Source organism: Scardinius erythrophthalmus (genome assembly GCF_964197995.2).
Source record: "Scardinius erythrophthalmus genome assembly, chromosome: 20".
NCBI lineage: Eukaryota > Metazoa > Chordata > Actinopteri > Cypriniformes > Leuciscidae > Scardinius > Scardinius erythrophthalmus.
In genome coordinates, this window is record NC_138240.1 from 28,462,729 (window position 1) to 28,488,235 (window position 25,507).

Sequence of the window (25,507 nt, forward strand, 5' to 3'; positions counted from 1 at the left end):
GTCAGTAAACTCCCATTTGAAACGCGTTCAAAAATGATCTATAACTCCGCGAAAATTCAGTCAAACAGGCAAACAGACCCACGGGCATAAAGCTTGAGATCGCATCTTTTAAATGAAGTAATTTATATAAAAAACAAATATTCTCAGCTTCTGTAATCTGTATAAAAAGAGAGCGACTCCAGTCGAGCTCATTACGAGCCATTCAAAAGTAATTTGACCACTCCCCGGAGAGCGCGTGCTATTCAAATGCAAATTCTGAGAACCATTTCAGTCTGTGAAATGCCCCCACATCAGCTGTAAACAAAGCGCCGCGAGTGAGGCATAATATAGCCTACCTTATGGAGAAAAGTTTCCTCAGAACAGTGCTGATATGAGGAGCAATATCTCCTGATATGAGGAGCAGATCCCGCTGAGGAGTGAGGTAGGCTGTTTTCTTTTCTCAAGTGTTGATGTGGAATAACGTTATGGAATAACGTTAGTGTAGGCCTATGTAAACCGCAAAAAGATGAATCGCATTTCTATAATATGACTCGCCTTTCTGTGAGATGAATGAAGGGTACATATTTGTAAAGACTGTTTAGCCTAAATATGAATCGCGCGTCTGTGTGTGAAAGAATAAACTGCTTTGCTATAGCCTACTGAGATGAGTAAAAATCGACTGAAATATGTTGAAATAAAATATATTTGTATAAGCAACGTATTAAACAGTTTTTAGGCTACTGTAGAATATACCGCCACATCAAATAAGCTTTTGTTTAGCAATTTCTGCTCATATCTAACGTATATATATAAAATAGCCTACTATTTTTGTCAAAAATAAAGTCATAGACTAAGATGTTAGATGTTCCAATGTTGGCTATATTCAAACTAATGAATGCATATGATAAAATGTAGGCCTACAATCTTCTTTTTTTTTTTTTTTTTACAAAGAAAGAGTACACTTGAAATATTGTTGAAATTGTAATTATTGTTGTAATTGTAACATTTTTAATAAAATAGAAAAACATATTTACAAGAGAGATGTAAGCAAAATCTTAAATGGTCAATGTAAGTCTAAATACATCTTTTGTCCTTGCATTGTGGCTCAGTCAGTGTCACACCTGGCTCATTAGGCAGAGTCATTATGCAGAGTGGGTGGGACATTGTAATCTAAGGTGTAAACTACTCCTCCTCCTCCTCGCATATTGGCTTTCCAAGCAAAACCTGTTTTACACCATTTAAATCAATGTATTTTTTTTTTGTGAACGATAAAGCAAGACTATTTTCACATCATTTTGAAGCTAGAACTCAAAGGGACAACATCCATTAGTCAAAAGTCTTGTGGACACATATTTAATATGTGTTTTGTGGTCTTAATTCAGCAACTTTCATTTTTATTTTTTCCAATAACCACGCATAAACATTATTCTCTTAAAAATACAAACATCTACATACACGTTGCTCGCATATTATGGTAGCACTGTTTGTGCTATATAGAGTGAATTTACACCTTAGCCATTAACATGTTTATAAATAACTGAAAAAAGCACAAATGTCAAGGCATGTCAGAACATCTCAAGGACCCCAAAAACAGCTTGGTCCCCAGAGGGTTAAGGGCCCCAAAAGTGGCAAAAAGGCAAAAAAAAAAAAAAAAATGAAATTTTTTTTTTTTTTTTTTAAATCCTTCCGGAAACAATAGGGAGGCCCTAATAAAAAAAACAATAGGCCCTTTCAGGGCTTGGGCCCTAATAAAAAAAATATATATATCCTTCCACTTGTGATTATGCGAGTGGAAAGAGTGAATCGAGTACTTCATAAAGCTCCCAATATTCCTACTTGTTGTTAAAATAATAATAATATATTATATTATTATTATAATAATAATAATAATAATAATATTTAATTAATACTCTACTAAGACAGCCGCAAAAGGACAAGGTGTCAAAGACTCTAGTGGCCTATTGACACTTGTCACTTAATGTATTTTTACTAATCAGATAAATCAGATATCTGTTAAAACAGATAAAACAGTTTAATTTACACTTTTCCACATAAATGTGTCTCCACAAAAAGAACACAAATCAGATCTTCAATTCACACGATATATGCAAATTCAAGAGTTCACATTACTGAACGCAACAGTCTGGTGACATCAGCACTGGTGAGAGAATATAGTGGTCACCATTTTTAAAGGGGTCATGAATTGAGAAATCAACATTTTCTCTGATCTTTTGACATTTAAGAGGTCATTGTTCTATAAAAATATTCTGTGTCTTGTTAGTCCAGCTTTTAATGAAACCTAGCTCAGAAAACGACTTGCTTCTGATTTTGTCACATTATTACATCATAGTGTAACGAAAGACTGCCTCTGCAGAAGAGGATCAATGCCTCCTCCTACATCATTTCCTCTTTAGCCCCGCCCACCGATTTGCGCATGTCATGTTCAATTTATTGGCAAATTTTTCAACTATGTTACAAGATATTTTTCAAATTCAGAAGTTTTCAAAACAATTCCACCTGCAATGGCAGGGACGTTGAAAATCACAGCAGTAGGCATTGCGCACGCCAATCAAAACGTGTTACAAAGTGGCTCAAAAACAGGATAGAAAATAGCTTGTTTCTTCTAATTTAGGATGTTTTTTGATGTCAAAATCTTGATAACATTATAAGTGGCATTCAGGGAAGGTTATTAAAAAAAAATACATTATAAGTGGCATTCAGGGAACATTATAAAAAAAAAAAATGTTTCTGTGATGGGCTTTCAGGATGTGACACCGAACGTTGAATTTCGGCAGTTTGCGACAGTTTGCGCGTCTGCTTGCTGGAGAAAGATGCTTAACTGTTCATCGCTGGCGGGCCATATCTGTGGTGTTGCGTGTTGCAGTTGCTCTGTCATTTCTGGCTACCGGGAGACTGTATAATATGCTCTAAAATGTGTTTCTGTTAAACTGTTCTGTTCACTGTTCATTCTATGAACTTCATAGAATTGAAATGAAATGTAGATGAAATGAAATGAAATGTAGATAGAAATATGATTTTCATACAGCACATATTTTCCTGTAATAACATTATACAAAAATCACATAACAGTTTTTACTTTACATGTCCAATTTAGTTTTAATCCAACTGACACGTGTGCTGAGTGAGCAATCAGCAATCAAGTGTATGCAACAGAAGTTCTCTCTCTCTATCTCCCTCTATCTCTCTCTCGCTCTCTCTCGCTCTCTCTCTTTGTCTGGACATAACATTGTACTCTGCACATACGGTGTGGTATCGGTTTTTGGTATTGGAGCATTTTAGTCAAGTACGAGTACGAGTACAAGTACATGAGTGCAGTATGAGATTCCGGTACCGGTACCGATACTGAACAGTGCATCCTAATATTGAGGCCTAATATTTTGTTTCAGTGGGAAAATGTGTGAATGAATCTCTCACCCGGATTAGTGTGAAGATATCATCCATGTACGGCCGGATGTGGATCTTGACAAAGCACACAACCATCCCCATCTGCTGAAAAAGGAACTGGAAAAAAAGAAATTTGATTAAAATTAGAGAAAGAGACACTGAGAAATAAACAACAGAATATGTACAACCAAAACTTGATTACTAAAGAAATTCCAAAATCAGAAGTAGGCTACTCTACATGAGGTTGATTTGATGTCAGGTTCAAGTTAAAGAAATATTTTAGGTAAGGATATTTTTCCTAACAAAATTAAATAATAAATCAAATAATAAACTCTTAAAATTCTCAAAGTCTTAAATTCCCAAAATGGCAGCTCAAATTATGAATAAAATGTTAAATGCATTTTAATTTCCTCACATTGAAGCATCAACTACAGACCCTTTCCAAAAAATTTGAATATCATGGAAAAGTTTATTTATTTCCATAATTCCATTCAAAACGTTAAACTTCCATAGATTATAGATTCAGGGCCCACAACTTAAACGATTTCAAGTATTTAGTTGTTTATTTGTACATAATTTGGGCTTCCAGCTCATAAAACCCACGAAAACAGGATTTCAAAAAATTAGAATGTTACATGAAATCACACAGTAATTACACAGTGATACCATGGTCATTGAACCAGGTTTTGGTTATTTTGGCAGTGTGGGCAGGTGCAAATCCTGCTGGAAAATGAAGTCAGCATCTCCATAAAGCTTGTCTGCTGAAGGAAGCATGAAGTGCTTTGAAAATGTCCTGGTAGACGGCTGCGTTGAGTGGACAGCACAGTGGACCAACACCAGCCGATGACATGGCTCCCCAAACCAACACAGACTGTGGAAACTTCACACTGGACTTCAAGCATCTTGGATTGTGTGCCTCTCCATTCTTCCTCTCTGGGACCTTGGTTTCCAAATGAGATGCAAAATTTGCTCTCATCAGAAAAGAGGACTTTGGTCCACTGTGCTTTATTAAATCCAGAGTCAACGCAGCCGTCTAGCAGGACATTTTCAGAGCACTTCATGCTTCCTTCATTTTCCAGCAGGATTTGCACCTGCCCACACTGCCAAAAGAACCAAAACCTGGTTCAATGACCATGGTATCACTGTGTAATTACTGTGTGATTTCATGTAATATTCTAATTTTTTGAAATCCTGTTTTCGTGGGTTTTATGAGCTGGAAGCCCAAATTATGTACAAATAAACAACTAAATACTTGAAATCGTTTAAGTTGTGGGCCCTGAATCAATAATCTATGGAAGTTTAACGTTTTGAATGGAATTATGGAAATAAATAAACTTTTCCATGATATTCAAATTTTTTGGAAAGGGTCTGTATATATTTTATAAAATAAAATGAAATACATTGTGTATATTTCATTATCAATCCAGTATAATACTGTCATAATTAATGTCTGGTAACAATTTACAATGAGGTCTCATATGTTAAGAAAGCTGTTTATGTTAATGTTAAGCATCATTAATTAATGTATTAACTAAGATTAACTAAAAATGAGCAATACATTTGTTGCAATATATATATATATATATATATATATATATATATATATATATATATATATATATATATATATATATATATATATATATATATATACAGTACCAGTCAAAAGTTTGGAAACACTACTATTTTTAATGCTTTTGCAAGAAGTCTCTTATGCTCATCAAGCCTGCAGTTTAAAAAAAAAAAAAAAAAAAAAAACAGTAATATTATGAAATATTATTACAATTTAAAATAATGGTTCTCTTTTTTTAATATACTTTAAAATGTAATTTATTTTTGTGATGCAAAGCTGAATTTTCATCAGCAAGTACTCCAGTCTTTGGTGTCTTATGATCCTTCAGAAATCATTCTAATATGATAATTTGATACTCAGTTATTATCAATGATGGAAACAGTTGTGCTGTTTAATATATTTTTTTGGAATACTTTTTTCAGGATTCATTGATGAGTAAAACGTTAACAGCATTTATTCATAAAAACAGCATTTATTCAAAATAAAAAAATTTCTAACAATATAAATCGTTACCATCACCTTTTATCAATTTAACGCATTCTTGTTGAATTAAAGTACTAATTTCTTTAAAAAAAAAATAGTTATTGTTCCCAAACTTTTGAACGGTAGTGTATATTGTTACAAAAGATTTCTATTCTAAATAAATACAGTTCTTTTTAACTTTTTATTCATCAAATAATCCTGAAAAAAGTATCTCAGGTTATAAAAAAATATTAAGCAGCACAACTGTTTCCAACATTGATCATAAATCAGCATATTAGAATGATTTCTGAAGGATCATAAAACACCAAAGACTGGAGTACTTGCTGATGAAAATTCAGCTTTGCATCACAAAAATAAATTACATTTTAAAGTATATTAATAAAAGAGAACCATTATTTTAAATTGTAATAATATTTCATAATATTACTGTTTTTTTTTTTTTTTTAACTGCAGGCTTGATGAGCATAAGAGACTTCTTTCAAAAGCATTAAAAATAGTAGTGTTTCCAAACTTTTGACTGGTACTGTATATATATATATATATATATATATATATATATATATATATATATATATATATATATATATATATATATATATATATATATAAATCTTTGTTAGTTAATAAAACTACAGCTCTTCATCGTTTGTTCATGTTAGTTCACAGTGCATTAACAGATACAACTTTTGATTTTAATAAAGTATTAGTAAATGTTGAAATTAACACGAACTAAGATTAATAAATGCTGTAGAAGTGTTGTTAATTCTTAATTCAGGTAAACTAAAGTAGTAAACTAATGTTAACGAATGAAACCTTATTTTAAAGTGTTACCCAATGTCCAAATGATAAATCAATTATTTAAACCATCTCAAACAATAATATCAAATGCTCAAACCGACATTTCAAATCGCAAATCGTTAGCCTCATAGCATAATTGCCTATGTTTTTTCAATCCAAAAACATTGAAATATGACTTAGGCAACTATGCTATGAGGCTAACGAAATCAAATGCTCAAAATGACAACGCAAATGATAAATCAAATTAAAATGAGATATTCCCCTGAGACGTCAATCAAGGGCTATGGGGGGAGCTCGGCAACATAACTGGCCAGTGCAATGGATTTTTACGGTTATTTATTTGCCCTGTCCCAATTTGGGAAGACCAACTCACAATATTCCCGCACAGACCATCGAGGCATACTTAATGAATCCTGTCAATGCTGCAGAAAACGCAAAGTTGTTCTCTATGAAGATCGAGTTGCTGGCTACTTAATCTAGTTACTTATTCCATTTAGCCTATGCTCCTATATGTCACACGACACTAACTGTACGGACCTTATAACAAGTCCATTGGGGCTAGACACAAAGCTAATCTAATGGTTAAACAAAATCCACAGTGAATTTTTTCAGTACCAATTTTTTTAAGACTTTAGATCATGTATTGCATGAAACTAACAATTCAGGGACAGCCTAAGCTCATGAATCACAATGATTCATTAAATGGGAAAAGTGGCAGAAGCGGGTCAAAACAGAGCTGCTCGTTTGAATCGCGAGCCACATGGAACATTTATCAGCTCAGCTTAAAACACACGGCAGCGTGAGCTTTGAGTCGGTCAGCGACCACTAAACAGAGCTGTGAGAAGTGCTCGAGTTCGGTACAGAGTTCTCCCACACAAACCACAAATCAAATGCCAGATGAAACAGCGCTGACATTCTCAACAACACTGATGTGGAAAACAGAATATGATACAGTTAGAATGCTTTTCAATCCACAAGTCGCCAACATTTACAATGATTCACTGCAGTAACACTAACTGAAACCATGGGATTGTGGCAGAAATGTGGGATATTCATAATTAATTTTATTCTATTATTAATGTACACGTTAAATTTATTAAAGGTAAAGGAGTAAGGGAATAAGTAAAAGTAAGGGAATATAATTGCAGTATTTTTTGGTTACTAAGCTATAGCTTTTGTGCAATTGTATTCATAACAAAATACCAAAGCAACAAAAAGTTACTATTTTACCATGGTTGTGAGGTGCAATGCATGGTTTTAACTGTGGTTAACATGATCCGAATACTATGGAAGACCAAATGCACCGCTATAAAAATTAGTAAAAAACAGATGCTACTGTTTTCGGTAATCCGTTAATACATTTTAATTTGCATCTCAACTCTACGCTACTGCTACTGCCACTCCACTCAAACTACTGTCAGAGACAAAACATGTAATATTAATTTGTGAAACGTTCACTCTTTGGCAAGTGTTTGTCATGTTCTGATAATAAAACCACAGTTAACAATCTGGTTTCTACAACTTTCACTCAGGAGCAAAAATCTGCCTATAAACTTGAAAGAAATAAAGATTTAACATTTATCATGATAATTATCGATATCGACAGATATGATTTTTTTTATTTATTTGGCCATAAGCTCCATCCATAGCCCCTGACTGACACTCCTTAAGGTGCATCTCATTTGAATTTGATTCGTCTTTGTGATGTGGGAATGCTACAGAAGTTGCGATAGTCTTTTCTTCCCTATTGTGATGTATATTCGAGTATAATGCCTTCTCAAACTATAAAAATAGGTAGGAGTGGATTTTGTCCATCGGGAATTTATTGGATCATTGGATCATTGTTGTTTGCTATTGCTACATTCTCATCTGAGTGGCAGGTTTTCCCACCCTCATGTTGGTAAACACGAGAAGAGAAAGGATGTCTTTGCAAGAGGGAAGGGAAGTTATTTTGATTAAAGATTACAGGGACATGAATTTTAAACAAATACTGATGTGCACGGATAAATCATTTATAATAAATACTGCACTATTCTATAAAAAAAAAAAAAGAATTGTCCAATTTAAGAAGCTGGATTTTGAAAGTAAAAGTCAATAGTGAAAGTCTCAAATTTGTCTTTCAAATTTCTTTATTGAAGTGTGAAGTGTCCTCTTTATGTTGTGATTTTGAGCTGGGTCATAACACCATAATAAATAAATTCAAATGCTTTATATTGGAAATAAGACCAAAATATTGCAACCTGCACCTGCCCCCTTTATTAACTCTATAAACTGGATTACTTTTTGAGCCAAGCAAAAACATCAAGCCAAAAGACGCTTATTATAATAAGTGGACATAGTATTAGTTCAAGAGAGTGCTCTGTGAAGCAGTCTTCCAAGCATAAACAAAACACAGTGCATCTTTCAAAGGTGGTTTGGTTAAATGTGCCAGACATAACGAGTCTTTAGTGCCTATAATATGACTTTTGTCAAAAATAGTGGTTAATAGGGGGATTTTTTTTAATTGTTCTTTACACACACAAAAACTGCAAATTAGGTGATTCAATCCAGTATTTAAATGTAACTGTTGTTCCTGAAACTTTACAGTCTGTGCTTGGCCTGTGTGTGTGTGTGTGTGTGTGTGTGTGTGTGTGTGTGTGTGTGTGTGTGTGTGTGTGTGTGTGTGTGTGTGTGTGTGTGTGTGTGTGTGTGTGTGTGTGTGTGTGTGTGTGTGTGTGTGTGTGTGTGTGTGTGTTTGTTTATATTACATTGTGGGAACCAAATGTCCCCACAAGGATAGTAAAACCTGAGATCACCTCCATTGTGGGGACCAGCCAGCGGTCCCCACGAGGGAAATGGGTTAATAAACATACTAAATGATATTTTTTTGAAAATGTAAAAATGCAGAAAGTTCTCTGTGATGGGTAGGTTTATGGGTAGGGTTAGTGTAAGGGGACAGAATATACAGTTTGTACAGTATAAAAACCATTACGTCTATTGAGAGTCCCCACAAAGATATGTGCGCCTGTTTGTGTGTGTGTGTGTGTGTGTGTGTGTAAAGCCATATTTAACTGTTTTTTATGTCACAGTTTATATTTCCCTAAATGAGGAAATGAAATTGCATGTGCATTTATTATTTGACCATTAAAGAATTTGATTTATCATTTGAGAAGAGGTTTTTAAAATGTATCATTTTAAAACTTCCATATCTACATTCAGCACAAATTCAGCTCAGTCGATTTTAATTCAAACTGCTTTACAGATCAAATAATAGACAAGTTTTAACAGAAGAATGAATTTAAATGCTTTTATAAAATAATTATCTTCACATTTTTGCTTTTAAATCCTTCAAAATTTAGCCTTAATTCACTGAAAATGCCTCACTTTAACCTTAATTCTTTTTTTATAGAGGGTCAAACTTATTTTTTCTGGTAGCTAATATTGTCATAAAAGATGCTGATTTAGCTTAACTTGTACTGAACCCAGAATATTCCTTTAAAAAAAAAAACAAGCCTCATTGACCGATTGTCACAGATGATACACCACAGTAATAGAAGAACACGTTGTGTGTTGCAATGCCTTGGCGAAGCATCAACATGTTTTTGCACTTCTGTTTTACATTTCTGATTTCATTTGATTTATGCTATAACGTTCAATTTTAAATATTTTTTGTACAAAGCATTACTTCATAAACAAAAGAGTGTCCAGAAAGATCAACAGAAACTCATTGCACTGAAAAAGTACATTTACAGAACTGTACCTCTCTGATGCTGGCATCACACACTCTGATGACGTTGAGAAAGGTGGGCATAACCTGAGGCAGGAACTGCACACATTTCAGGCCAAGCGATTTGAAAATGAAGGTGACGGCCTGCACCACCATGGTGTGGTGATTGGACAGCGACGGGTCACGCAGGATACGCATCAGTGTCACTATGGCAACTGCTGGGTAAAACTCATCTAGTGGCAGGTTGCCCATGTTGACCAGCATCTCACTGGTACTGTAGTCAGCTGTTGAGAATAATAACATTCAAAATGTTAGATGGTAAAGAATATTTTGTATTCCCAAATCATTTCTAATGAATATTCTCATATTTTTTTAAAAGATTGTTCTAAAAACAAAACTCAAAAAGAATTTAAATTCCTGAAAAGGATTTTTTTTTTTATTTTTTTTTTATCAGCATAAACATAACCTCAAAAATTAGTATAACCTCCAACTTGTCTTAAGATGTTTATCATTTTATTGGGCCGTTAATATTAAGCATTACATAATATATGATATTAAGCATTACAACATAACACTAACTACATAATATATATTATCATTACTAGGGATGAGAACAAGTACTCCAAAGTGACAAACATGATCGATAATGTAAACAATGATCAGTCATGATTATACCTGAAATTATTTTTTCTTTCTGAATTAGAAAGTCAGCAACAACTCTAAAAAAAACTCTGAAATAATGAGTCAAAAAGGGACGCTGTTTTTGATTTAATAATTACGACATCTTTTTTGGCAGCATTCATCACATATGAGAGCACCCATACACAAAATGTGTTTACTCTGGCAGCACACACAATTTTTTTCCCTTAACAGTTTTCAAATATGTTTATGAAATATTCTTCCCCAATCTTGACAGAACATTATACTACAACTGCAATATATAGAATACTTTAATTCATGAATATATACGGTACAGTGCAAAAGTCTTCTGTGCTTTTGATTTTGCAACAAAAATGTTTAAAGAATTGTAAGATATAAATTTGCAATTCTTAAAATTATATATCGCAATATCGTTTTTTTCTCAAAATTAAAAGATATAAATTTGCAATAAAAATAAAAAATAAAAAATTCAGAATTGTGAGATAAAAAGTCCCAATTATCTTTTTTTTATTCTGTGACGGAAACAAGCTAGGAAGGTGTCACTAGGAAATATTAGTTTACATTTCCAAACATTCATTTTGCTATTAATTGTACAAGATTTTTGTTAACATCAGTCAGACAACAGACAGAATGGTCCACAAAAAGCTAAAGATTTAGTCGGTTTGGGATTACATAAAGAGACTGAATTCATAAGATAATGATAATTCTTTTCATAATTGTCAACATCGCCAAGTCAATTTTCAGAAGTTTACCTGCAAAGATGCCTTAAAAAGCTGTGTGCAGGTGTACCTTGGACAAAAGCAGTCTAAAAGCCAGAATGTGGTTATACCAAATATCGATTTGATGGCATTGTAATTTGATCTCACGCAGTAGTGGCGCCAAAACTATGGGATAGCCCAGGGTTTCTCAAACTCGATCACTGTCCTGCACAGTTTAGCTCCAACCCTGATCAAACACACCTAGCTGTGAGTTTCTAGTGATCCTGAAGACATTGATTAGCTTGCTCAGGTGTGTTTGATCAGGGTTGGAGCTAAACTGTGCAGGACAGTGGCCCTCCAGGACCGAGTTTGAGAAACCCTGGGATAGCCTGTCAGTTAGTATTAGAAATGTCACAACAGTAGACCATTTTAAATCAAACCTTAAGTCTTATCTATTTGCCATTCTTTTAATCAATGATGCAGTGTCACATTATTTCGTTTATTGGTTGTTCTTCAAGCGAAATTGAAGAATGACCTGATGTGACGTAATTTCAAACAAAATCAGGCTGAAACGAAGTTCGTTTGGAGTTCATTTTTGGAGTTCGAAACAGCTTGCCAAAGCGAACTTTCCGGAAAAATTAACTTCGCCATAAGTATATCGGGGCCTTTATTGTGTTTTATGCTATATTATGTAAAGTACATTGGTCAGTAGTTGTTGTTTTAATTGGTGCTTTATAAATAAAATGACATTGACTTAGTTAATAGAAGCTAATTGATAAACAAAATCTACTAAGAACATTATTTTTGAAAACATCCTCACATTATACATTTTTTCACAAGTGGCTAAAATGTTACACAGTACCATAGCTTTGCAGGTAGATTTCTCCAATTGTCTTAGATATGCTGCCAACGTTCTTATGGATTTAGTCTGTTTCAGTTTTCTTCTGTCTCTTAATGAGAGAGTTATTTTATATGTTAGAATTGGAGAAATAAAATATTAGTAATGAAAGTCTTCTAAATAGGCTACTGACCAAAATTATTATAAACTTTCTTCCTGCCCACCATTCAGTGAGCTCACCTTCAGCATTAAACTTCCCTTTGCTCTGTTATCACAATAAGAGGGTCAGCAGGCAGTTCTCAGCCTATGAGAAGATATTTTTCTTAAAGTGGGACAGGAGAAAAAGTACAGACCCAGACAGAGCTGTCCCAGACGGTGACCTTTACTTTAACCTAATGCATCACTGGAGAGATATCTATACTTCCTGCTGCATGCTTCTTTATGAGGCCCTGCTGTTAAAACTATTTATTCTCCCTGCACAACAGGAGATGAAGGTTTGAGCTGTTGGACACTGATACTCTGAAGAATGACTAATGAGGCCAGACACTTGCCATGAGGAGCTGTAATACATGACCCAGACCCACTCAATCTTCAACCTTCGCTCATGGACCCACAGAACATTTTTAAGCTAATATTGTCAAGTGTCATGTGACTAGTACAGCTAAATGTTTGTGACTCTAGAGCCTAAATAAAATGGCATCAGAACGATGGTGATCTGGTGGCACCTTGGCAGCCAGATAGTGTAGTTACAGTATCTACCAGCTGGCAGGTGTCAATGGAGCAGTGATAATCAAGAAAGCCTTCAAGGGTAACTCTCGCCAAATTGCAACCTAGGGTCTTTTTGTTAATCTACCTGAGGCAAACTTTCATTTAAAAGCATAATTATAATGGAAACGCCACCTTTAAGTTTGACCGTATTTTTGTTTTCGGTCAAATTGCCTTTTGAATGAGAGTGCTAGGTGCACGACTATGATAGCATCAAAATCGCTATTTTTAAAACACTAAGAAGGCTCGACACAACATGAAACTTTGCTCAAAGTATCCCCAGGGGCTCTACACATGAACTCGAGCATTGAGAACATTGTTTGTGTACACAGAGTTTACTAAAAATAAAGGTTTTGAACAACTGTTGTTGTTTTCAGCCGCCAGCATTTTGACAGTCGAAAATAGTCGATCTCCAAATGCGAATGAACTGACTCTTAATTTTAGTATTGTTTCTTATATGAGGATCCTTTTTCAAATACAAGGTCAATATTGATTTTCACTAATGACAAAACAACAAATTATCCGTGAATTTATATGGAACTAAGCTTTAGGAGCTTTCCATCTTTACTCTCCTCCCTGTTACGTTGCATTCGGAGATCGACTATTTTTGACTGACAAAATGCCGGCGGACGGAAACACTAACTGATAGAGTGAGTCGTACAAAACCTTTCTTTTTAGTAAACTTTGTGTACACAAACAATGTTGTCAATGCTCGAGTTCATGTGTAGAGCCCCTGGTGATACTTCAAGCACAGTTTCATGTTTTGTCGAGCCTCCTTAGTGTTTTAAAAATAGCGATTTTGATGCTATCATAGTAGTGCCCCTAGTACTCCCATTCAAAAGGCATTTTGACCGAAAACGAAAATACAGTCAATCTTGAAAGTTGCGTCTCCATTCTAATTATGCTTTTACACGAATGTTTGACTCGGGTAGATTAACAAAAATAGCCTAGGTTGCAATTTGGTGAGAGTTACCCTTTAACCCCTTGGTTTTAAAAGTTCTACAAATTCATACAACTGCAACAGTAGTTTGTTTTCTCTCACAATCTGAAGGGAAAGACCTAAATAATTTTTTTGGTATATTATGCCACAAATGCTGCTATAACTTGTATTCACATTCCATCTAAATTCTGGATTAAGAAATAGTGGACATGTTGTACTTGGGCACTGTGTTCACAACAGTGGGAGAAGAAATGTATTCATCTGATAACTGTTTGTTTAGATTTTTGGGCACATGCATATGAAATTAGGAAAAAAATTATATGGGTGGAAAACGAGTGATAATGATATGGGTGTAAAACGACTTATAAAAACAGCATTGTAATTTGATCTACTTTTATTATACCTTTAAAAGACTTTATTGTACTCAGGCAAAAAAAAAAAAAGAAGAAAATAAAAGGATGAAGTGTTTGTACAAATCTTTGTGAAAGGCCAAACAATCTGTGAGCACGCTACCCAGGAGTATTGGCTGTCTTTCTGGAAAGAAAAGGATAAAATGAAGATGTGCTCTGTTTGCTCTGGAGAACGCGTGTGTTGGATGACCGGCCTCTTCTATGCATCTGTGATTAATTATGTTGATGTGAACTCACATTAGTGTGCTGAGAACCCTCTGTTTTTAGATGTGCATGCTCAAACAAGCTATGGGTGCATCTGATCACCTGAATCCTGGCTGGACTTGGACTCTGAGAGGCTGACGGCCGAAGCATCACGAGACTGGTCAATCATACCGATGTTCACCTTGTGTTTGTAGGGATCCAGAGCTCCAAGCAAACCTAACACACGTATAGCCTAACAAAAGTGACAGAAGCACAACTTCAACTTAAAAATGGAAATGGTTTTGTATTCTAGGGTATAAGTGCAATACATTTTTTAAAGCAAATTCCATCTTCTATAGAGAGTAATTGTATTAAACAATTATCAATTATCACACAACAGTATCATAATTTAAGATCTGTTCTACTGATAACCAAATTATAGTAACATTTTAATGATTTACCAAAAGTAATTTGTAAGAAAATTGAATGAGATATATTTTGCATACATCCCTTGTAAAGCATACAATCCCCCATTAAAAAAAAGTATAGTCACATTCAATTTTCTTAATTTTTATACAAATTGTATTGACAACATTCATCAAGCTAAAAAACAAACAAACAAACAAACACTATTAAAAACATAATTTTATCAAAACCAACAAACCAACATTTGGTCCCAAACTATCTAGCCCCTAATAAGTAATCGCTGAATTTATGCTAAATGTGTAACCCCATTATCCATTCTTATTTTTGTTTTATTTATTGCACATGTTTTTAAGGTTAATCAATGATCATTGCTGAAATAATACAAATAAAATAAATAAAACAACTAAACTTTGACCTGAGGTGGAATTTATGGAATGTGGCATTCAATGACAAGAATAGAAATCAATACCTCTCTCCTAATCCCCTGGTTCTGTTCTGTCTTCAGGAAGTTGAGTAGCACCTCCAGTAGAGATGGGTACTTCCTGTATGGCTCCACCACATACCCAGTACTGGCTACTTGTTGACCCAAAGTCCAAAGTGCCACCTGGTGGGACAGAAGACAATAGGGTGTTATTGTGTATTTTATTTATGATTACCAAATATTCATTATAGGTGTTTGGCTATCATGATGATTTTAATCATTTTGTGTTTGGTCTTTAACATTTCTAAATGCTGCATCATTACATTACTTCACTATCTTTTTCCAGTATTTCCTGACAGTGTATGAGAAATATATATTGTTGGATATAAATGACAGTGAAAAAACGTCACATTATTTTTTATTCGATTTTACTGTTTTATTTACATTAAATCGATTTTACTCAATACATTAAACATCGAAGCTATTCTGCAACAATTAATTTATTGAAATGATGGTTTCTCTGAGAGAAAGAAAAAAGTAAAGCATTTTTAAACAATTTTAGAACAAATGCATAAATATCAAGATAATAAATATCATCAAAATAATTAAAGATATCCAAATATTTTTTAGCAACATTGGTCAGCTTTGTGTGTCGAAATATGTAGGTGAAAATCTTTTTTTCCCTACATAAATCACTTGCATCTCAGAGTGTGCAAACTAAACGCAATAAACGCTGTTATTTTATCTTGCGTTTACATGCCTGGTGTTTGGGAATGCAATCATGTGAGACACTTCTGGGAGGGAATTACCCCAAATAATTTTGATGACAGACTTTGGTTCAGGCATTTCAGAATGATCAAATCAACATTTAAGATGCTGCGCAATGAAATTAGTCCGTTGGTTTAGTTATCCAATCACATCCACTGTTGAGGCAAAGTCACTTGAGTGACTTTTAAGCTGTTTTATTGAGAAAATGACTTTTAAAGATTGATCTAAAAAGACAAATAAAGCCCCAGACACAGTCCAAAGAAGGTAAAGTATTTAGTTACATGAGCTTCTGTGAACCTCAGGCAACCTAAAACATCCAAACTCTACAACACTCCTGATTGCTAAAGCAGAATCTCACAACGTCACACCAAGAATGAAAGCCTTGTGTAACGTTTTGTAAATGTTGAAGACATCTGACCGCACCTCATAACGGGTCTATAAAACCTTTCAGACTTAAAGTGTGCACTCTAGACTGCCTCCAAATATTATTGAAGAATGCAAGTATGTCAGAATGTTTCCATTGTTATGGAGAAGGGAAAGTAAAGTGCCTTTAATAACCCATAATGCTTTGTATAGGACAAAAACCAAACTGCTTCAGAGGCAAGAAAATATATGTGCAAAAAATTATGTTTTTTTGTTTTGTTTGTTTTTACAGAAAATACTTTTTTCTGTTAAGAACAGCATAAGCTTACCCCCAAATTGAGACAAAAAGAAAATGATTAAAGCTACACTGTGTTTCAAAAAAACAAAAAAAAAACATCTTATAAGTAAAAAAAACCTCTTCCATTCAAACCGTGTCTTTCCTTTACCCAAATACACTTTGATCAACCTATAATAACGTTTTACATTTTAGAGCTGTTAGGACAGATTTTGCTGGAAATTGCATACATTTGTTTTTCATTACAATTGGCTGCCCTCCAAGCACCAAGGAATTATAAGTAGCACTGTTGCTCTTCTGTATGGACCAGGTTTTTAAGAATACTGAGCAGGTGTTGATATATAAATGTCGAGAACATATATTAATGAGCTAAAGGTTGTGACATCTAAAATATGACTTTTGAATCATTTTTGCAGTTTAGCTTTAATAAATGGTCAATAATTTGATAAAGAGCAATCCTTCACATATAAAATTGAAAGCATACAAAATCTATTTTCTGAAACAGTATTGAGAGAGTTTGGTCCAATCTCACTAGCCGTGTTTTCACTGTCTGGCCAAAAGTGAGCGTGCTAGTGCTTGCCAGGGCTAGTCACGTTTCCACTGTCACTTCCGGGGCTTGATCGGGCCACGTCGGAGCTTCATCGTGGCTAGGGTATTTTGGCACCAACACCGCTGCACATTTCCCATGTTATCATACCAGGCTACCCGCTAACTTCAACATTTAAAAAAAAATTCAGCTCAAAACTCACTTTCAGACACCAGCGAGTGGTTGAAATAAGATGGCGATTCTGATCACCGTATGAGGCAGAAATATATTTATTTGGGATGCTAAAGGCTACTTATGCGTAACCATAATAAATACATGTTTATGAAAAATACCAGAGACTCCTTGAAGAATGTAGACAAATCATATATGATTATAATCGTGTATTTATTACCCTGTGCCTATATTGATACCGAACTAATGCATCTGCATATTTCATAAAAAACATGCACTCCTGTTAACTCGATAACATATAACAGTATAGTGAGGTGGGAGAGATCGTTCAAACCTCCTCAGATTGCATCATTTCGTGGAAAATTAATAAATGCTCACGCTTTCTAAAGAAGTGAACCGGGAACACTTCCCATAAATCCTGATGTACTCGTTATATCATAAGAAGAATGGCGTCTACGCTAATATTAGTCTCTCTGTTTATCCCAAGGTTTACCGCAGTCCGCCGGATCCAGGCTGTATCCAGATCTGATGAAGGACCTGCACCTGGACACGACGACAACACAGTCCTGAAGTGTCAACTAACTCTCCCCTGTCTCCCCTGTACAGTCTCTTCCCCTGTGAAGACCTCCTTCCCATCCCTTTACCCCTGTACAGATAAAACATTGTCGGGATAATTCCGGTTCAAACTCAGACAAGTAGTTTGTTGAGGGTTGGTTTGTAAAGAAGGACTACACACCTGCGCACATATATTCAAACACGCATACCTATAGACTGAACTCGTAATACGCATGTGCACGCCATCAGTGTTTTCACAGGTTCGCGTTTTTAAAGTTTGCACAGAGAGAACTTAAGGGTTTTCTGTTAGAACGGTGTCGTGTTAGTGGCCCCTAAGTTAATAACTAATGATCGTTGTGACGGAAGTGAATAAATCAAAACTAACTTTAGCTGGACAATAACTTTATTCTAGAGCTGCTATAAAGCCAAAACAATCTCTGTTTCCGATTATCACTGTAAAGCTGCTTTGAAACCATCTATATTGTTAAAAGCGCTATATAAATGAAGGTGACTTGACTTGACTTCTTTTATGTGAAATGGTAAATACCAGTTTGATTCAGCATGATTGATGTTCACTCCTGATACAAATGAATAAATTACTGTCACTGTAAAATATTTTTTTGTAAAACATATGTCAAATATCAATGCTGGAATTTTAAATCTTTAAGTAAAGACCAAACGTTTGCTTCTGTCATGCTCATTTTGCAATCTAGATCGTTTTCAGTCAGCTGGTAAAATGGTGATGTCGTTCTATGGAGGCGTGTTAAAGGCGGGCTTTAGGATAGCGCTGCGGGGCTACTGGCCCGACAGTGGATACCGGACTTGATTTTGAGCTCGGTGCTTGAGGTCCGAGGCTATTGGCCTTGCCTTTAGCCCTGGCTTGCACTGGCCCGACAGTGGAAAAGCGGCTACTGAGGTTAATGAAACTGCCAAATCTTAGATCACACTACCAAACGAAAAAATATAAAAACACAAGCAATAACGATGGGCCTAAAGTTTAAAATGAGAATGAGCAAACCTGTCGCTTGGCTAATGAAGATGAGTCCTGCAGCATGTCCATAATGATGGGGAAGAGCTCATCCATCCATTTCCTCATCTCCAGTCCACTCACCTGGAACATATTAAAGAAAGGGACACGGTTCACAGCATTTCAACTGAGCAAAATCAATGAGCTTTCAGGGTTGACTTTTTGAGTGTATATTTTGAATGTGAATCATCCAGGTTGCTCTAGTCCATTGTTTAATACCAACCGTAGTAGTCATATCTAACGTCACCATTTATACCATTTATCTGCGGAAAAAACAATTCGCTCTTACACTTAATCCCTTTTCTCCAACCTCCTCCTTACCCATTGTCCATAAACATTCTGTCTCTATGTTTGTCTTCTCAACAGAGCTACCCTGACCATTCTCCTGAAAGTTTCCTAAATATTGTGCAGCACTGAGTAGGAAGTAGACATGGTTATTTTAAAGGTACTGTAGATGATGTCTAAAGTTCAGGCTAGAAAATGATCCATTACCTGGGCAAGTTCTCCAATGGTAGCTAAAACGCTGATAACGACTGCAGGGTTGGGATCGGGATCTTTCAGCTTTAAGATGAGGGCCTGTGTGAAGAACAAAAATGGAAAAATACATCCCAAACATTTAGTCACACTTCAAGACCATCACAATATCTACATCCAGAAAAGTGACTGGCAAGTAATTAGATATGGGAATCATAATGAATTTAAAATTTACCTCAATAATTATGCTTAGTATAAAGTACTATTAATAGGAACTAAACTATTGATAAAGCAAAAAAAAACAGAAAAAAAATTCTTAACACATTGTCACACAACAGTAATCAATCCGTTGCTAAGCCCCACTTTGCAAAAAATTACTGACCAATCCAACATTATATACTGACCATATTAAACAAGTTTTTCTCTTTTCTAATGAAAGTCTGTGTTTATCTAGTTTTACAAATGTTTTAAAAAATAAATAAGTTAAAACATTGTTTACAGGGCACTTTAAGAAAATAAATATTGATTCTTGAAAATTCATGCTGTGGATTAAACTGTGAAAGTCCTCATTCTGAAATTAACATATACTATTAGTAGGAACACTAAAAAATTTTGAATGTCAACTGCAGAAATTATCTTGCCTATTTTCCAAGTACAAACAAATAAACTTCCTGTTACAAAATTTCACAACACATTTGACAACATCCCTAAAACACATGCAGAGGTATTAAGGATGTGACTGTACCTTGAGAATGGGCTCCATGTATGGGCGGATGAGTCTGGGGGCATTAGACACCAAGTGACCCAACATGCGGGCACTTTGCTCTTTGTTTCGGCCCACACCGCTATGTTCCAGCTCAGTCAGGATCTGGACAACGTTTTATTGCATTGGACAGTACCAAGTTTGGCATTATTCAATTGTATAACTACAGACACATTCATAACAGATGTGTAACAAAACAATTAATATTTGACAGAGACTATCATATTATTGTTTTATAAAAACAAATAAAACAACAACTCTTCTAATGAGAAGACCGTAATGGCAGCACACTTAATATTAAAGGTTTCCAAGCAATATGAAAGTTGCTAGCCAACAGTTAAGTGAATTTGTTGAGGTGCCAGGGAAAACAGAGTCAGACAAGGCTGACTAGAGCTATGGTGAAACAAAACAGCTGCTATTTCAGTGGAAAAACATTTACTCATTTACTCCATCTGTTGGTAACTGAGATGAAGTAAAGTCATAGAAAAGAATGGCTACAATTCCTCGTAACAATTCTGCAGTGTTTAATATGAGTATGAGTTTATTATAACCTACTACATTTGGCAAAATGTGCAGTATAAAAAGTATTCCACTGTATGGAATAGTGTATCCCACAATCTTTAACATCTCTATTTTAACTCATTTTATTGGTCTGCCAAGGCTGAAGACATTTTTACACTAAATTTAGATAACAGTAACTGTACTGCAGAAGTTATCTGTACTGAAGTACCTTTGAACCTAAGGCTTCCCCTACTAGATGATAACTCTGTGTTTAAGAAACAAAATTATATTAATTTTAGATTTTAGAAATTACAATGTCTGTGCTGCCTTCAAAAATCAGTCAGATGAAGGTATGTCAGTAGACAAGATGTGACAATCTTTGGATTCAGACATGGCTTGTTGCCTTCCTACCTGCAGAATTTTTCAGCTTTGGGACACAGCCAAATGCAGTTAAGTATGATCAGGGTTGGAGCTAAACTCTGCAGGAAAGTGGACCTCTGGGCCAGAGTTGAGAACACCTACTGTAGCTCAACACACAGTAGCTAGGCCAGATCAGACACCTCTTGGCCACTCCAAGTCTTGAATCAATCTTTAAATGTCACTTGGTTTATATTATACATTACATGTGATGTATAATATATAAAAATTGACAGAATTAACATAGTTTTTCTGAATGTATTAACTGTATGTTTAATGTCATTATTTCGAGAAACTCACAATATAATGTCAATAAAAAAGAATAACTGACAAATATTTAGTAAAAGGATTTGAAAAATCTATTAACTCCAATGTCACGTGGTTTATGCAGGTATTCACAAGATAATCTACATAAATATTTCTCAATTGAGCGAGTTGATTTAATACAGTGCCCTCCACAATTATTGAACCCCCTGGTAAATATTATCAAAATTGGCTGTAAAAAATAAATCTGCATCGATTATCCTTGTGATCTTTCATTCAAAAAATGTGAAAAATTCTAACCTTTCATTGAAGTAAAAGAATTGAAAGTGGGGGGAAATCACATTATGAAATAAATGTTTTTCTCCAAAACACGTTGGCCACAATTATTGAAACCCTTTTATTAAATACTTTTTGCAATCTCCTTTTGCCAAGATAACAGCTCTGAGTCTTCTTCTATAATGCCTGATGAGTTTGGAGAACACCTGACAAGAGATCAGAGACCATTCCTCCATACAGAATCTCTCCAGATCCTTCAGATTCCCAGATCCATGTTGGTGCTTCTCCTCTTCAGTTCAGCCCACTCATCAGGTCAGGGGACTGAGACGGTCATGGCAGAAGCTTCATTTTGTGCTCCACAACAAATTTTTGTTTTGATTTTGATGTTTGTTTTGGATCGTTGTCCTGATGGAAGATCCAACCACGGCATATTATAAGATTTCTAGCAGAAGGCGTCAGGTTTTGATTTTTTATCTGTTGATATTTGATAGAATCCACAATGCCATGTATCTGAACAAGAAGTCCAGGACCTCCAGCAGAAAAATATGCCCACAACATTAAAGATCCAATGGTATATTAAATTGTACACATGGGGTACTTTTTATCCTTGTGTTCACCAAACCCATCTAGTGTGTTTGCTGCCAAAAAGCTCTGTTTTAGTCTCATCTGACCACAGAACCCTGTGTTGTTTGAAGATCCAGTCGTGTCTGACAATTACATTTGCTGGAATTTGTTTTTGGATGAGCGAGGAGGTTTTTTTTTAAACCCTCCCAAACAACATGTGGGGATGTAGGGGTTGTTTGATAATTTTTTTTTTTAGGCTTTCTGACCCTAAGACTCAACTAATCTCTGCAATTCTCCATCTGTGATCCTTGAAGAGTCTTTGGCCACTCAAACTTTCATCCTCACCGTCCATTAAGACAATATAGACACACGTCCTCTTCCAGGAGGATTCGTAACATCTTTAGTTGATTATAACTTCTTAATTATTGCCCTGATGGTCAAAATGGGGATTTTCAATTCTTTAGCTATTGTCTTACAGCCACTTTCTAGTTTGTGATGCTCAACAATCTTTTACTGCACATCAGAACTATATTCTGTGGTTTTACTCATTGTGATGGATGATTAAGGGGATTTGGCCTTTGTGTTTCCTCATATTTAAACTTCTGTGAAACACGAAGTCATAGCTGGACAGTTTCATGTTCCTAGTCACCCTGGTGTACTAAAAAAGGTAAATATTAATGGGAATATACTTCAGAGATATTTTACTCGTAAAAAATTCTAGGGGTGCCAATAATTGTGGCCAACATGTTTTGGAGAAAAACATTTATTTCATAATGTGATTTCCCCCCACTTTCAATTCTTTTACTTCAATGAAAGGTTAGAATTTTGCACATTTTTTTAATGAAAGATCACAAGGATAATCGATGCAGATTTATTTTTTACAGCCAATTTTGATCATATTTACCAGGGGGTTCAATAATTGTGGAGGGCACTGTATTTAATATTTAACAACTTGACAACTTAATTGTCTTATTTCATGAATATTTTTGTCCAGTCTACAATCACAGTTATGCAAAAGTACACATTTGTCCTAAAATTTTTACTTTCTTTCAAGTGTTTTTACAGACACATTGAGAAATGCGAGATAAAATAAGTATATAATAAAAGACACAGTTGTGAGATATACAGTGTCAAGTGGCAATTTCAGTCTCAAGCCATATATCAGGATATCACTAGGGCTTGTGTTGTTTAATACATATAAGAGATGCTTTTCTCCAGCACACAATTTACATTTTACCTTTATATACTCTATAAATGTTATGAATTGAAATTCATGCGTATATTTCCATTTTGCAAAACAATTTGTCATAACAGCAACAGAGTCATTGTTCAACTTTAAAGATGGAGAAAAATAAGCGCAATAAGTTAATCTAAAATATGAACTTTAAACAAATATTTGTTGTTGGATATCAAATTTACACAAGGATTAGCATTATATATTTTTTTTTTATAAAAACCATTTGGTTGTATTTTTGAATTATCGCTAGTATTATTATTAGTTCTGACTTAATTTTTTTAATGCTGGTGCTAACACATCAGCTGTTGGTGATACCATATGTACAACTTGGTGGCACCAGCACCAACACTCTCATATGTTAGTCAGGAGAACTGAATATTGAAAATATATAAGAGTAGTATGAGTAGTATGGTAGGATGCCATTTCAAATATAGCCATGTGCTGTGAAAAATGTAAATACCTGAATAAGCATCTTGCGCAGGAAGGGCATGACAAAGGCAGGGTTCATACTGCTAAGACGGCCGATAGTGCAGATGGCCAGTTCACGAATCTCAAACACTTCATCATTAAGTGCCACAAACAGAGCCTGGAGGTTCTCTGCTTGTGCCAGGTGGGCATCAAAGCGTTCGTCCAGGGAGGCCAGCACACAGTATCGAATATCAGGGTCTGAGAGGAAGCCACATGTACAGTGCACAGCATAAATGAGTACACCCACTCTGAACTTACAATTTAGCAATTTCTCTTCACATAGAAGATTTCACAGTAAAAATCTGGTAGACCAATTACCAAAAAAGCATGTCAATATTAAAGAGGAAAATAAGATTTTTTTTTTATCAAAGTGATCAAACTTGGAAAAATGAGTACACCCTCCAGAAGTTGGAAAAATGAGTAAACCCTCCAGAAGTTGGAAAAATGAGTACACCCTCCAGAAGTTACCAAATTAAAACTTAATAAAACATGCAAGTTAATGGAATTTTTTTGATAAACGTGAGTATGTTGAAGTAAAAATTAAAGTAGGAGTCCTTTCTTTGTTACATATCTGTTACTGTATCATTCTTTGATTCATGCTGACAACAAAGAAACCACATTGAAGAGAATGGTCAGGAGATTTATTTCTTTATACAAAATAGGAGAACGGTCAAATAGTATTAAAAAAATCATTGTTGCACAATGATGAGCATACTATAAAAAAAAGGGAAGGTACTTGAAATAAGGTCCCTGAAATAATAAGACCTTCACTTTAAGCTTCTTGTGATTTTTAGCTAAGACAAGAGCAGAAAAATGCCAAGCAAGTGTCTAAGAGCTGGCGAAAGCTACGAGAAGAGTATCGACTATTTCATCTCACACAGTAAGACGCAACAGCAGTGAAATACATGGTTGTTGTCAAAAAAAAAGAAGAAAGTACCTTAAGTAGTACTCTCTCCAAGTCAAGCATTTTGGATCTAACAGCATCCAAAATGTATGTCGTTGTAAGGGGGAGGAGTACAGTGAGAAGTAGCTGGTCCTCACAGTGAACATGGCAGTTTAAATGGAAGTTTGTAGTTTAAATAAACCATACAAATGATATATTTCAACAGGACTTGCTTTATTAATATTTATTGTGAATTTCTTAACCAAATTTTAACAACATAAGGGCATATCCCTTGAGCACAGCTGATGACGCTTTGAAATGATGCTTAAGTGATCAAGAACATTCCAATGTACAAAAAATCTTTCTTTTGATTCCTACATCTTCATTTTCTTTCTTTGTATCCTTCCCTCACATCCTAAGGTGGTAGAGTTAGGAAGCGAGGAAAAAAAGCAAGGATGCACAAATAAGAAATGAGAAGCACCCATTAACTCTATTCTCCCAAAGAATTTTACCTGACCTTTAGACTACTGAGCGCCATTTTGTAGAGACAAGTTGAGCAACACTTCCCATTAAACAAGGAAGTCATCCTTGAACAGTTAAATAGGATAGATGTGACGATTTTTTGGCCTTCCAAAAACGAATGACACTA

At 34.9% G+C, this 25,507-nt stretch overlaps 1 protein-coding gene across 1 annotated transcript in view; it reads right to left on the reverse strand.

Annotated features, from left to right (window-relative positions):
• The window catches only part of mtor (mechanistic target of rapamycin kinase), a 253,459-nt gene that overhangs the window by 181,471 nt on the left and 46,481 nt on the right, over positions 1 to 25,507 (reverse strand). Inside the window, exons 13-20 of the mRNA XM_081349573.1 lie at positions 23,968 to 24,173; positions 20,231 to 20,353; positions 19,504 to 19,587; positions 19,003 to 19,095; positions 15,334 to 15,468; positions 14,562 to 14,691; positions 9,978 to 10,228; positions 3,415 to 3,501 (exon numbers count right to left, since the gene is read on the reverse strand). Coding sequence (XP_081205699.1) covers positions 3,415 to 3,501; positions 9,978 to 10,228; positions 14,562 to 14,691; positions 15,334 to 15,468; positions 19,003 to 19,095; positions 19,504 to 19,587; positions 20,231 to 20,353; positions 23,968 to 24,173 — 1,109 coding nt within the window. The remainder of the gene's footprint in view (positions 1 to 3,414; positions 3,502 to 9,977; positions 10,229 to 14,561; positions 14,692 to 15,333; positions 15,469 to 19,002; positions 19,096 to 19,503; positions 19,588 to 20,230; positions 20,354 to 23,967; positions 24,174 to 25,507) is intronic.